Below are 15,507 nucleotides of genomic sequence, written 5' to 3'. Positions count from 1 at the left end.
TGTGAGAAACCAAGAAACAGGACTCAGAAAGGAACTTGGGACTCGGACCTTTTGCTGTGAAGACATTTGATACAACACACTCACTAGGGAAACCTTTCAAGATCCAGGGACACCAGCGCCTAGTCTTTTAACATGGTGTCAAATAAACACCTAAATCAAAGGCCAGAGTAGAGCCTTCATGGTTATCTTGAGGCTTTCTGAAGTGCGACTGTTTCAGAGAACCATGCTATAGAAAACAGACTTCGCCAGCACGTTGGAGGCTGGGCAGGTCTCCTTCCTCCTGGGCCTTCTGCAGCTCCCAGAGTGTGGTCGGTATGAAGACCTCTAGTGCACGTCTTTGGTAAAGGACAATGAGCCACACCCCGAAAGAGTTCTGCAGCCCAGGCGGCCAAGGCTGCTAGAGAGAGGGGCACTTTTGTTGCCACATTAAACTATTTATTGAATGAGGCAGTTTAGACAGAATGGAGAACACCACAGAATCCATGCTCTGCTGCTGGGATCTTGCTTTTATCTTCTTGGCAATTTCTCAAACTATTGGGAGGTTAGGACCTTAGAGCCCCTGGACAGCTTCACAGTTTAAAAAAAAAAAAAAGTAACAAATTGTAGAACCAGGACATTTATATGTAAATTTCCCACTCCTCCCTTATTACGTACAGAAAAGAACATACAAAGAACATTGTATAGTTTTATATAAAACAAGCAAATATAAGAATTGGAAACTTTTCTCAAAGGCTGAGCAAGACATGAAGAATCTTTTAATGTCTCATTAAAAAACAAAAAACCAAAACACCACATTAAATACACTGTCACGCACGGGAGGGCCGGCAGGAAGGAGGAGGAGTCCCTGCACGCAAGGGGCGGAGATTTGGCTTGTCAAGACTTCAGGTGAGTGAGCCACGGACGACTCGGGGCTTGTGTGGAAAGCACAGCAGCTCACAGTGACAACGACTGCTCAGTGCAATCCACACCGTGAGCAGGAAAGTGTCCCGGGCCTGTGCCCAGGACGTCCTCACGGAGTCTTCTGACACATCTGTGACGTCAGCTTTAGGGCAGAGCCCGCACGCAGCAGTCTCCTCTGCTGAGGTATAGCTGCAGACAGCTGGAGAACACCGGTCCCACGGGTGCACCCTGATTTAGGAAGTTTTCTCCCTCCTTCCCTTTTTGCTCTCCTATACTCTTCCCATTCTATCACACATACCCGCACACACGCACGCACACACATATGCACATACACACATACGTACGCACACGAACCCGCACACACACCTTGCACTCACACCCGCCTGCTCCATAAACAGTCCCCAGACCCTAACACTCCTGTGACCTTCAGTCTGTAACAGGACTGACCTCACAACCAAAGCGATGCTTTAACAGTCACAAGACCGAGGACTCCTGGGAAGGGAGAAGACGGAGGCTGAGGAAAGACTTCTTGCCCCTGCCAGGAGTCTGCAGGGTATTTAACTGCCTGTGGCAAGGTCAGCACCTGGGCCAGCCGGAAGAGTGTCTCTGCTGGCAAAGCACGTGGTCACTGGACTTCGTAAGCACTTTTTGGACCACACTGTGTCCTGGATCTTCCTTCCCTCGGTGAATGTAGCAGAGGTCTAGGCGGCCACTGGGAGGCAGCTTTGGTGAAGGACGTGGTCACCTCTGCCTGAGTCTGTCAGTAGCTCAATGCATGACCCTGGTATGAACAAAAACCAGGTGACTGTGTCTGGTCATGTACCCTACCACCCAATAAACTGGGTGGGTTATTTGTTTCCACAGTTCACCCTGATTTCATACAGGTAATTCCATGCGGGTTTCATACATATATATGTATGTACATATATACTTTATACATATATGTAAATGTGTATGTCCATATGTACACATATACATATATTCACACTCACACGTACACACATTTAAGTATACACACATTTCCGCACAAAGAAGTCTGGCCACAATTTGGCTTTTTGGGACAGTGAAATCAGTGTCGTTTCTCACTCCACCAGATCCCAGAAGTGGTGCTTTAAAAAAATGTGATTCCAAAATCTGCTGCCTTTCTTCCTTCTTAAAAAAAGGTTACCAAAACTTTCTTTCCAAGTCGAGAGACTTAATTCCATTTGATTGCACCTCTGCAAACATGTAAAAAATTCTGAAGTAGACTAGAAAAGGATGCCATGATAGAGCTCCGTGTTACTGTTCCAACGTCACCACCTCCACAGCCTGGCCATCCATGGTGACTGCGCTGTCCGATATCCTGGTGGTCACTGGGGCCATGGCCACCTGCACTGGCCCGTTGCCCTGGGCGAGGCTGGTTACCACAGTCTGGTACATGCTCACAGGGATCTGGACCAGGCCTGGAGAGACAAAGCAAGACCGTTGGTGGGGCCCAAGCTCAGGATGCAGGCCCTGGCTCAGACAACTGGCTGTGGTCCTTCAGGGCATCACTGCCTGCCAGCCCCAGGTCAATGACTTACCTGCTTCCCAGGCACAGATAAGGCTCAACATCTTTTTTTTTCCTTTCTCTTTGTTATCGACAAGGTCTTGTGTAGCTCAGGTTGGCCTTGAGCTCTTGCTCCCTTTGCCTCAGCCTCCCCAGTGCTCAGATGCTGGGTTTGTGCCTGTGCCTGGTGCCTGTGTCTGGCAGTAAGTCTTTGTCTCACTTCATTTTAATTCTTAGACAGACTCTCAGGAAAGGAGCATGGGAACACTGTGGAAACTTCCACTGAGACCTCCTGGCCTCCATCTTTAGGAAGAACAGCCCATCAAGTGTGAGTCTCCCCACCCTGCCAGCCAGCCCTGCTGCTAGCAGCAGATGGCCTACTCCGCTCCTGTGCTCTCTCTGCTGTGCTCACTGCTGGCTTCTCTCAGCCCGCTAGCTGCCCAAGCCCAAGCTGGAAAAGAAACAACAAAAACCAAACTTCTGTCTTCTGCCCTGTTATCTGGTCCATCTATGTTTTTTCCTCCAGAGTCAAACATAAAAAAGAAACCAAATTAGCTCATTTGTCTCCTAATTTTAGGAGACTGGTATAATTTAAAAACCAGTTTAGAATCAGCTAAAAGCAACAACAAAACAAACACACCCCGACTATCTCCCAACACCTCTATCTAGTTCTCAGGGCATAAAACCTTGGAGAAGAGTGATCCATTCCCAGTTCACTAGGGCCAAATGATCATGTGCATCGGCCTGCTCTTCTTGTTGGATGGAGAATTACCCTGGGTAGGGAAGGCTGTGCTTTTCGAGCCATAAAACAAACTAGTCTGACCGTGAAGTGGAAGTGGTAACTCCTGCCCACAGGGACTCAGGGCACAGTTAGATTCCTAACACCACAAATAACAGGAGCCCCCAAACCACCCACCCACTGACCCAATCAGACCTCAAACTCCCAACCTTGCAACAGGGTATGTCCTAGTCCTAGTACCCAGGAGGCTAAGACACGACAACTGTGAGTTTGAAACTAACATAGACCACAGAGTAAGACCCTGTCCCATAAAAACAACAGCAGCAACAACACCCTGGGCAACTCCGAAATCCTACAACCAACTAGAAAAGAAAAATACGAGAGTAGTCTAAAAATAAAAGGCACAATAAATGAAACATTGCAAAGGTTGTAATATAGGAAGGAAAAATTCCAGAGACTAAAAAGATTAGGAAGTGGGACAATTAGAAACACGAACAAACTTCTATTACTAAGAAGCAAGTTTGGTATAGAAAAAGCCACTTGATGCACCAGGCACAATGGAAAAGAGGTCCAGACACATCTCAGAGTACAAGGCAGCGAAGAGCACGAAAGATTCTAGGAAGAATGAAGTAGGAGTCAGGGAGTATATACAAAAAACTGGACATGAGAACAATACTGGGTGTCTTGGCAAACTTAGAAGCTAAAATGATGGTGCCATGCTTTCAGGCATCCTGGTTCAGGCATCCCCGAATCTCTTTCAGCCTGGAATTCTATACCCAGCTAAGATGATCTGTATGAATTACACATGACACAACTTCAGATATGGCTCAAAATTTTAGCTGCCTCATAGAAAATGTGCTCCATCATAGCACAGGAACCTCAGAAGAATGCACAGGCTCTGGAGACCTTAAACAGAGCTAATAGGAGCAAGACAAAGGATGGGGCTGGGTGGGAGCACCAGGCGCCATCAAAAGGATTAAAGCTGGGAACAAGTGGTTGAATGTTGAGGCTAGAGGAGTCTTAGGCCTGTCAGATCAAAGATCATCAAGTGGACTATAGAACAAGCTAAGAGTGTAGTCTAAGTTACTCAGGAAGACCCCAACATGCCTGGAAGAAAAAGTAGATGACCCTCTCTACCACACCAGGCAAGTATTAGCTAGAAGAGGAAAAAATGCTATACAAAAGGACAAAAATGAAATGTAGTAACATTTACATTTGTTTATATGGATATAATACACAGATACCAGATCACCCACAAATTGCGATACTCCATTTTTAAAGTTACTTCTTTTTTGAGGGGTGGAATTCCAACTTTTTTTTTTCTTTTTTTTTCCGGAGCTGGGGACCGAACCCAGGGCCTTTCACTTGCTAGGCAAGTGCTCTACCACTGAGCTAAATCCCCAACCCCGGAATTCCAACTTTTAAGTACAGTTTTAAGACAGTAGCTGAAACATTAGGGCACAATAGTATTTTTGTTTCTGTGAATAGCCTGTATTCAAATACCTAGACTGGCCCTCTGTCCAGCAGCTCAGCCTGAAGATTGCCACAGCAGTGCTCACAGATTTGAGCTGTCCCTCATGCCCTCCAGGTATGAATGACTCCATGTGATACCATCGTTTTGCTGGACTGATCAAGCTCTTTGAGACTGCCAGAGGATGCAATCCAGGCTTGAGGGGCATCAGGGAGTCCCTACTTGAGAATAAAACTGAGTTTTAAATGACTTAAAAAAAAAAAAAGGATATTGGTGTTTTTCCTAAATGTGTACCTGTGTGAGGGTGTTGGGTCTCCTGGAACTGGAGCCACAGACGCTTGTGAGCCATCTCTCCAGCTCCCTAAAATGAGTCAGGCAGCATCCAGAAATAAAAGCAGGCAGGATCTCTTTGAGTTGGAGGCAAACCTGATCTACACAGTGGGTTCCAGGCTAGCCAGGGCAAATAGTGAGACCTTGTCTCCAAAAGAAAAGAAAAAGAGAGAAGTTCGGGCCAGCTAGAAGGCCTGGTGGATGGGAGCCTTTTAAGCAATCCTGAGGACCTGAGTTCAATTCCCAGGACCCACATGGTGGATGGAGAGCAGCGACTCCCAAAAGTTCCCTCCGGACCATCATGCACACTTGGTCATATGCATGTACATGCATGTGCATGCACCTGCCCAAGTGTGTGCGTGTGTGTGTAAACCAAACCAAAGGAAATTAATGCCAAAGAAAATCTGATTTCACAGTGTTGACTGTGTGTGAGCATTTTCTAAGAGTCCGTTTTGTCAATTTAGGGATAAGCATTTGATGGTACAACATGAAACAGGCTTGTTTTGATGACAGTCATTTTGAAACCCACTTATAAGGGCATGTTAACAAAACACAGGTGGGTCAGTACAGCTTCCTTGAGAGGCTGGGGCTGAGGAGAGCATTCTTGTCTGTGTGATGGGGAGAAGCTGGCAGAGGACTGGGAAAGGTTGAGGTCTCGGGGTGAAGGTGGTCTGGTTTCTTCTAAACCATTGCAAATGTCTTTTGTGGAATTAATTCTTTCTGTTCACTCTTCCTTGCCACAGAAATTAGGTTTTTTTTTTTTTTTTTTTTTTGGTTCTTTTTTTCGGAGCTGGGGACCGAACCCAGGGCCTTGCGCTTCCTAGGTAAGTGCTCTACCACTGAGCTAAATCCCCAGCCCAGAAATTAGTTTTATTTATACTATGACACCATCATATTAATAATGTTGAGATGCTTGGGCATGGTGTTCAAGGCTCTCATGTTTGTTCTAGTGTATTTTCTCCTTTTGAGGCAGGGTCTCAACATGGAGCATAGGCTGGCCTTGAATTTTGATCCTCCTGCCAAGTGCTAGGAAGACAGGCGTGCACCCACAGTGCTCGGGTCTGCAACAGCTGGGATATACTTGAGCTTCTCCACACAGGCACCTCTGTGCTTGTATGCACCATGACTTTTGAGCAACTGTCCTTGACTTGTTCTCTGGTTCTCCAAGTCTCTGTCTTCCAATGGTTTGGGGTCCTGTTCCCTGGTATCCTGGTGGTGCTTTGCCCAGACCTCTACAGAGAAACGGTCCTTACACACTCTCACTGTTTGCATGTCCTATCTCTGCCTCCATTGTAAATTCCTTAAGAAGGGACTGAGTCTATCACTGAGCCCTAACAGTGAGCAGTGCTTAACACGTTTCCCACACGCACAAATGAAAACTCAAATGTCAAATCACTGTTAAATCTGTAACTTCAGCAGCCAGGAGGGCTGCCTTAACCCTGAGGCAGACATTTTCTCCTAAAATAAAAACAAAGTAAAAATACAACACCCAAGACCGATCCAAATAAAATATTTTGTACAGGCTGACTGCATTTTGTGTATTTCATTTAACTCAGGGAAGGCGCAAATTTGGCCTCAGTTGTACTGAGTTACAAAATGACTTCCACACAAAGCTGACTCAGGGTGAGTTAACTGTGACAATCACTACACATCCTAAAAGCTTTTCAAAGAGAGAAACTCCATATGCAGCGTCACTGACAACCTCCTATGCCTTGGAATCCCAGCTCCACTCTTACAAGCGCTGTTAGTCCACATCCACCTTAAATAAACACACTGTCATCTTCATGTGGGGATTTCAAGATCTCTCTCTCACACAAACACCCACGAAGGCATTTTGACATGGGATTAGATTAAATCTCCTGTGTCTCTGACCTAGCAGCCTTCATGTCCATGGCACGGGGGAGGGACCACAGGCTTTGAAACCCAGCACGCACTAAGTCGGGCGGCTGTCCTTGGAGAGAGATGATTAAACGCTGAGGCTCAGTAATCAGGCTGGGACTGCCCCTACATCTGCTCAGCCTGCCCCTGATTAGCCCTAATCTAGAGGCACATGCTAATCCACGCTTGTATTCTGGGTCATTTCAATTGATTAAGCAACAGGAAGCCCTTCATGTTCTACTTTAAGAGCCTGAAGTTTCTTTTCCTGTTCAGGAAGACACAGTGCAGTCTTAGTAACTGACTCCTTGGTATGTGTGTGGCTCCATGTCCCTTGGCTGGAGCTAGGACTTAGAGAGGGAAGCAGGATAGTGTCTCCATAAATGAGGACTCCTCCAGCAGCCAGGATTTCTCAGGGAGGCAGACTCGCCATGTTCTAAAGACTCTAGTATCCCAAAAAGTCAAAGCTACACAAATGCTAGGAGTTTAGCAAATTGAAACTGCTTTAAATTAAGTTTACTACCCCAGGTTAGCCTCGAACTCACGGTACTCTTCCTGCCTTACTCAGCCTTCCAGGTGTTCTGATTACAAGTATGCCCAGCTGCAAAATGCTCATCCAGTTCCAGCACTTGGGAGACAGAAACAGGTGAATTTTGCTGTGTTTGAAGCCAGTCTGGCCAGCAGAGCCAGTTCTAGGCCAGCCAGGGTCACAAAATGAGACCCGCCCCCTAAAGTTTAGCAAAAGCAAGATTCAAGGACAGGCAAGATGGTTCAGCAGGTAAAGGTGCTTACCACCAAACCTATCAATCCCCAGGCCCCACACGATGGATAGAGAGAACTGACTGCAATACACAGTTCTCTGATCTCTACCTGTGTCCTGGCGCACGCGCGCGCACGCGCATGTGCACGTGCGCACACACACAGACACACACGCACACACAGGCATGTAGGCAAATGGAATAACAACAACGACAACACCCAGCAGCTACTGGGTGTGGTGGTGGATTCCTAAAAAAGGAACACTTGGGAGGCAGAACAGGCATGGTCTCATGGTGAGTGAGACCCTGTCTTAAAGTCAAAACCACCCCCAAGGTTCAAAGCCAGGCAAGGTAGGATGTGACTGCAGTCCTATCGCACAGCCTCCCAACCGGCTGTGCCAACGCAGTAAGACTCTGTTTCAAAAGCACAAAACAAACAGATAAGTGGATTGGCTGTTGTGTCCTTTGCACACCCCTCCCCCAAGCTAGATGTCTGGGCTTTGGATTTGGGTCTGGGAGCCTTGTCATGCACCAGAATACCCGACACCAGCGGGACCAGGAAGGTAGAGGATGGGCCCCTCAGAATTCACTGCTGCCCCTCCAGGCTTCACGGTGTATCATTGCCAATAGGAGAAGAAAGGTGAAAGGGAAAAGTTCAAATCTTTAGGATCTGCAAACTCCCTAGAGGAACTGTCAGCCCTACGACCATGTTTCCCCTTAAATGAGGCCTGACCCTGTTTTGTCTTGGTTAAAATAAAATCTGTCGGGGTTGGGGATTTAGCTTAGTGGTAGAGCGCTTGCCTAGCAAACGCAAGGCCCTGGGTTCGGTCCCCAGCTTCGAAAAAAAGAAGCAAAACAAAACTAAAAAAAAAAAAAAAATCCCTCTTAGGGGGCTGGAGAGATGGCTCAGCGGTTAAGAGCACCCGACTGCTCTTCCAGAGGTCATGAGTTCAATTCCCAGCAACCACATGGTGGCTCACAACCATCTGTAAAGAGATCCGATGCCCTCTTCTGGTGTGTCTGAGGACAGCTACAGTGTACTTATATATAATAAATAAATAAATCACCCTCAGCATCCCGGCTTTACATCTAAGAATAAATACGGCATCAAATCTTGTCAACTCTCTTTCCTCCCTTCTTGCAAAGGATTATTTTTATTAACTTTATTCATACGTGTGTAAGGGAAGGAGATATGTGTAGATCCCTTGGAGCTGGACTCACGAGCAGTGGTGAGCCGCCTCACACGGGTTTCTGAAAGGACAGCGAGCCTTCCTAACTGCTAATCCTAACTGCTCCCACCCCAGACTCTTTCAAAAGGAAACCAGACTGGTTTCTACTACTTCAACGTCAGTAATAATTTATCTGCGTCCCATCCCAACATTGTATCTTCAGTTCACAAACGAAACAAAGCCAACACCCCAAACCATACATATGCTAAAGTTAAAAACTGAATTTTATTTCCTTTTCAGTTGCTGTGGCGAGTTAAATTTGAAGAAGATAATATCTCCGTCTTCAACAACGTAAGCTCTGCCTGGTTGTTTGTACTTCCCAGCAGCCTTAGCTGCGTTCTCAGAACTCTCCTCTTTAAGATCTTCGTCTTTCATTACTTCCGCCATAATGAATCCCTTTCCAAAATCTGTATGAATTTTTCCTGCAGCCTGAGGAGCCGTCACGGCTTTGCTGATGGTCCATGCATGAACTCCATCTGGGCCTGCAGTGAGAAAGTACTCTAGTTGGAGTGCTGCAAACCCAGCCTTAGAGATCTTTGGTAAAGCATTGTCCTGCTCAGTCCCAGGACATATCCGTCTCCTCAGCGCTTTAACCCAGGATGGTCTCGAACTCTCAATCCTGCTGCCTCAGCTTCCCAAGAGCTGAGATTGGTCACGCCTAGATTAGCTGAATCTTGAGCAAGCATGCACAAACTTTTCCCACAAGTTCCCTACATTATCCCTCTATCACCATGGTCCCTCAACTCTCCCCAAAGCATATCTCCCTGCCTGGACCTGAGCAGGGCTCTTCTGACAGTCCCCACATCTTTCTAGGGGTGTTATTGGCCTATTGTTATGGACCTGCCCTACTTCCAAGCATTTCCCACGATTCCCTAAGTCTGCATACTTCAGCTGTTGACAAGGCTCACTGAACACTGAGCAGTCTGGGCACAGGAGGTGTCAGTAACCGAATGGACACATTATGACACACCTGGTGTTCTTCATGACTTTTTAGAAATTCCTTCCAGTCTTGCCCTCTGCACTCTGAAGGGTCTTGAAGCCCTTTCCTTTGTTTAGAGCAAAGCAGCTTTCTCCACAAGCATTCTTAAGGGGCTGTAATCAAATGCCTTGTGGAGCTCCATGTCTTCTCATGGGTTATTTTAGTCTATAGGTTATCTTACTTCCATTAAAGCACCCCTTGCCAAAATGTGTGAATTCTGTCATTGAACACCTGTGGGCCTTAGTTTCCTCACATGTAAAATGCTCACTGGTAATCTTCTCACAGGGGACCTGAACCAGGTATGTGGACGTAGAAAACCCCTGGTACAGTGTCTAGCACACAGGTCTACAGTACTCGTCAGCGGCCTTTCAAGGTGCCTGAAGTATAGTTTGGACGGCGGGTTAGGTAGGTTAACACTCCCGGGAAGCAGCACACACTCCGTGCAACAGGCATTTGCTCCTACGGTGGGCAGATCATCTGCCGAAAGCCTCCAAAGATGGACTTCAGACAGAAGCCCCGAATCATGTGAAGAGGACTGGCAGGCAACTCCCCATGCACATCACAGCAATGGAACTACAGGAGGAGACGAAGTAGCTGCTAATGGAGCACACAGGCCCATGAACTGAGCACATAGGAGAGCACACAATCCTGGGCAAACCACTAACCCAAATCAAAGACGTTAAGAACAGGGCCAGTGTAGGACCAGCGATGTAGCGTAGGGGTAATTCAATTCCTAGCACTGAAATAAATGTCATATACACACGAGTGATCAGTTATAGTATGATGATATTATCAAAAACTTCTCAGAAGTGAACAGGATAGACATGGACCGAACAGAAGACAGGGCTTCAGGACTGGCCGGTTACCTAGCACTACAATGTGCCTCCCCCACCTCAAGACAAGACAGGGCAGGATCGCCAACTCTGGCGAGAATGGTCTTTCATTTGCCTTCCAAGCTGGGAAAGCTTTGGGAATTGTTGTGTGCTGTAACTAAATCTTTCTGTCCAAAGGTCTTGGGAGTTGGCTGTGGAGATATGTTTAGTTGGACAATACAGGGGAAAAAATAGCTAAACAAAATAAACACAGTAGCTGTTTTGAGACATTGTAGCCTTGGCTGGAACTCACTGTATGGCACAGGCTGGCCTTACACTTAGCAATCCTCCTGCCTCAGCCTCCTGAGTGCAGCAATTACAGGCATGAGACACCATAACTGACTGAGAAATGACTCTTCAAACTAAAAGGAAATACATTGTAATGTCTTCTGTAGTTTAGTAACATGACTGCTGAAATGGGTAGCGGGAGAACACTGGCCTAAGTGGGGGTGTAAGTCCATGACTAGAGAGAACAGTGAGAAAGCTCTGAGTTAATAGCAATGGCTGCTCTTGTGGAGGACCAGGGTTCGGTTCTCAGCAAGCACGTGGTGGCTTTAGCTCCAGTTCCAGGGGACATGATGTCCGCTCCTGACGTCTGCAGGCACCATGCACACAGATGGAGGCAAGACACTCACAAATTAAGTCTGAGACGAGGAAGAGGAGGGAGGAGAAAGAAAAAGGGAAGGAAGGAGTTAAACCGAGTCCTAAGCTGTAAGGGGATGGAAATCTGATGGTTGACTTAAGACTTGGAAGAACACACCAGTGGCCGTTGTCTAAGGAAAGGCACTGTTATGTGAATCGAAACATGTCTGGTTATCTATCAGAGAAGCAGAGAAAGTCAGCAGGGGAAGCGAGTCCAGCATGTTGACCAGAGAAGAGGCAGATGTCTAAACAAGGACCAAACGGAAAGAAGATGGAGAGAGAGAGCAAGAAAGGAAGGCCATGAAAAGAACACCAACTTCACACAGAAGAGCAGGTAGCCCTGACACTCGCACACAGGTGAGTAAGGGCTCTTCCTAGTCAGCTTTCCCTTTGTGCGCCAAGTCTGAAGCATTTGGGGAATTTATGGCAAGCGCTAGACAGTCATGAAACTAGGAGCAGCCTCAGAGGTCCTCAGTGTTGGGTTCCTCTCAGTCCTCAGAGCTTCCTCTTCTGACTAGACAATCTCAAGATACACTCAGGAAAAAAACGATTCTAGGAATAAGGTTAACAGCAGCACCGGCTGCTGGGACCGGGTTAGGGTTAGGGTTAGGGTCCTAAGGTCTGTCCTTTGTCTTTAAAATTTCAAAGAACTCTTACACCTTTGCCCACAAATCAAGTGTTAAAATTAAATTTATTTTTACTTTTTAGTAAATGTATCTCCAAGATATCTTGGCAATATGAACTCACGGTCTCCTCTTGGACCTGGAGATGCTCAGGAACACTATGAAATGAGACTCCTGTTTTAGCATCAGAACCCCCAGGGTTTAGCATCCTAGAAATTGTTTTAGCATCAGAACCCCTAGGGTTTAGCATCCTAGAAATTGTTTTAGCATCAGAACCCCCAGGGTTTAGCATCCTAGAAATTGTTTTAGCATCAGAACCCCATGGTTTAGCATCCTAGAAATTGTTTTAGCATCAGAACCCCCATGGCTTAGCATCCTAGAAATTGAACCCGCAATGCGCACTGACTTGAATTCTAGGTTTGCTGATCTAATCATAAACAAACCTTCGATTAGCATCATGTACTCAGCTCAGGATATGTGATCCAATGTACAGAGAAGACAGGAGGAATAAGAAAGTTCAGTCCACAAACTCACACACCAGCAGCTTGAATACCACCCTCAGAAGAAAGTTACCAAGTTGTGGGCATATTTGTTTTGTATTGTTTTTCAAGACAGGGTTTCTCTGTGTAGCCCTGAATACTCTGAACTCATTTTATAGATCAGGCTGGTCTCAACTCAGTGATTCACCTGTCTCTGCTTCCCGAGTGCAAGGACCAAGCTGAGTTTTAATGCAGAATGAGGAGTGGTAGGCGCACACAGATGCTACCCAGAGCGAAGACACTACCAAAGTTTGACATAATTACACATACAGACAACTACCTCAGTAAAGCCTAATCTTTTTTTTTTTTTTTTTAATGAGTCACTTTTTTTATTGGGTTTTAATTCTCAGGGTATGCAAGGAGTCAAAGACCAAGTTGCCCACACAGGAGGCAGGGAGACAATCATGTCCACAGTGCACCCTGGCACTGTCCCTCTTCAGTGGTACATGGGTTACATTCAGGTTAGAGTTCTTGTAAGAAAGGCAGGAGCTGAGGAGCATGTAAGCTGCCAGTCCCAAGCCAACCCAGCAATGAACACTCCTTTCTTCTCATTGAAGTATGCATTGTAGTGACCTCTTTGAAATGCTTCAACGATGCCTTTTGGGGTGAAACCCCACATCAGTGTCTACTGCAGCAGAGCAGCTCCCCTACTTTGACATCTAAAGGCTTCTTCTTCTTCACTGGTGGACCGGCACCATCTTGGAGTCCATTTATTTGCCAAGACCAGCCATTGTGACCAGCCATTTTCTGTCTGTCTCTTTGTCTCTCGCATCTGAACTATACTCGAATAGTCACCTTGTCTGCATGGACAAGTCCTTTACAAGGGCCATCCACAGAAGCAGCGGAGCCTGGAATGGCAGCGTTGCTGTTACTGCGCCCTCAGCTGCTTCCTTCTCTCCCCAAAGACGAACCCACCTGTAGCCTTCTTGCCAGGATCCACTTGCAACCTCCATAGTCTGCCATAAAGAGGCCTGACGAGAACACACAACTGTTAAAGGCGCTGGGCAGGACGGGAGCTTCGCAGCCTCCCATACACCCTGGTGTACAGTGTTCTTTAGCAAACTCAGCTCATCTGAGCACAGCAGCTCACTGAGTATAAATGCTGTGCGTGTTTACAAAAGTGTATCTACAGTCAGCTCTCAGTCGAGCCAAAGGGCGAGTCAGTTGTTCCTGCTTACCTCTGTCCCAAAGCAGCATTTACAACGTGGTCATCTTGCAGCAAGCAGATCTACCTTCCTAATTATGTCTTCCTTAAGCTAATATGAAAACTAATTTGTATTTCCTAAGTACCCAGCAGCTGCAAGGGGAGTGGTGGGGATGGTCTAGACTTACACTGGCCTGCTTAGAGAAACTGCCCAAGGATTTAAAATGTGTCACAAGTAATCTACATGAGAGATAATCTGTATGTGACAACCAAGAACTGATTATACTTATAAAATCCACAGGCCACTTTTGACTATGAGGGCCAATTTGCATTCAAATAACATTACATTTATTGGTTAAGTTGGAAATAAGGGACACTGTGTAATGTAAAGCAGTAGTGTTTATTTCCTATGCACTTTTCCCAGGTGTCAAAGTAACCATGCAGTAGCTACTGGAAGCAGAGGGAGGGAGGGAGGGAGGAAGCAAGATTAAAGCCACTTACACTCGGTCTTACTAAGACAGAAGCTGCCATAACCTATTTTTTTCACTCCCAGGAGCATGATTCACCTATGTCTGGCCCCTGAGTTTCATATGGCCTCTTGCTAGAGACTACTGAGGAAAAACAGACAGACAGACATTCATCCCAGTGGGTGTGGTGATGCACACCTTTCATCTCAGTGCTTGGGGAGCAGAGACAAGGGGATCTCTATGAGTCTGAGGACAGCCTGGTCTACGCAGTGAGTTCCAAGCCAGCCAGAACTGCAGAGTGAGGACTTGTCTCAAAACATCAAAAAGTAGGCATTTCTAAAATCAAATCTCTTCCCCACTTAGTATATTTCAGCATTTTTTTCCAGTATCCCATAAGGATAGTGGGGCAATCTTTGGAGGCAATATTATTAAAAAAAAAATAACAACAACAACAACAACAATAAAACAGACAAACAAATAAAAAACTAAGCTGGGCAGTGGTGGCACAGGCCTTTAACCCCAGCAGTCAGAAGGCAGAGGCAGGTGAACTCTGAGTTCGAGCCCAGTCTGGTCTACAGAGCAAGTTCTAGGACATCCAGACTTATACAGAGAAACCCTATCTTAAAACATCAAACAAACAAACAAACAAACAAACAAACAAAGCCCCTTGAGACTATAGTCTAGGTAGTGTGGCTAGAAGCATATTCTAGACATTCAGACATTTTCCTCCTTCTATCAAGACTGCACTAGATACTCCAAGGACCCCTAAAGCACCCAAGATATTTCAAGTTCATGCTAATGTCTCTGGGAATTTATATCTATAACAAGACATGTTCAATCTGTGTGCTGGCTAACCAGTGGCTATTGAGGGTGACTAAGAAGCCTCACTTTGAATTTCATTTCATTTGAATTAACTTCATGTAAGCTATTTGCTGGAATTTAAAGAATCTAGAGTTTCGGGGGCTGGAGAGATGGCTCAGTGGTTAAGAGCCCCAACTGCTCTTCCAGAGGTCCTGAGTTCAATTCCCAGCAACCACATGGTGGCTCACAACCATCTGTAAAGAGATCTTATGCCCTCTTCTGGTGTATCTGAAGACAGCTACAGTGTACTTATATATAATAAATGAATAAATCTTTAAAAAAAAAAAAAAGAATCTAGAGTTTCTAGTGTGCCAATCCCACATCACAGATGTACATCAGTCACAGACATACAGACACCAGAAAAGTCATCTTTGTTTAGATGGAAACTCAATCTGAAAACGAGCGCTTTGTGTTAGCCTGAAATATATTTCCTGGACATTTCCTTATTCTATGTCACAATTCTTTCTTTTTCTATCCCACTCTACCAACTTATTTTAACACTCTTAGGCCTCTAGAAGAGAAGCTGCACCAGCATCACACAGTGTAAGGT

General features: G+C 46.0%; 1 protein-coding gene across 10 annotated transcripts in view; it reads right to left on the bottom strand.

Moving 5' to 3' along the window:
• Positions 1-604: 604 nt before the first annotated feature.
• Positions 605-15,507, bottom strand: part of Nrf1 (nuclear respiratory factor 1) — a 105,801-nt gene continuing 90,898 nt past the window's right edge. For 4 of the 10 annotated variants that reach the window (XM_039107511.2, XM_006236198.5, XM_063285983.1 and 1 more), the window contains one exon: positions 605-2,342. In XM_039107511.2, coding sequence (XP_038963439.1) covers positions 2,179-2,342 — 164 coding nt within the window. In that variant the 3' untranslated portion in view covers positions 605-2,178. Of the gene's footprint in view, positions 2,343-9,030; positions 13,457-15,507 lie in introns of those variants that run through there. The other 6 variants (XM_017592611.3, XM_017592612.3, XM_063285982.1 and 3 more) reach the window with 4 other exon arrangements.

The sequence above is a fragment of the Rattus norvegicus genome, chromosome 4 (assembly GCF_036323735.1).
Source record: "Rattus norvegicus strain BN/NHsdMcwi chromosome 4, GRCr8, whole genome shotgun sequence".
NCBI classification, from domain to species: Eukaryota; Metazoa; Chordata; class Mammalia; order Rodentia; family Muridae; genus Rattus; species Rattus norvegicus.
This window is presented reverse-complemented; position numbering and strand designations above follow the sequence as displayed.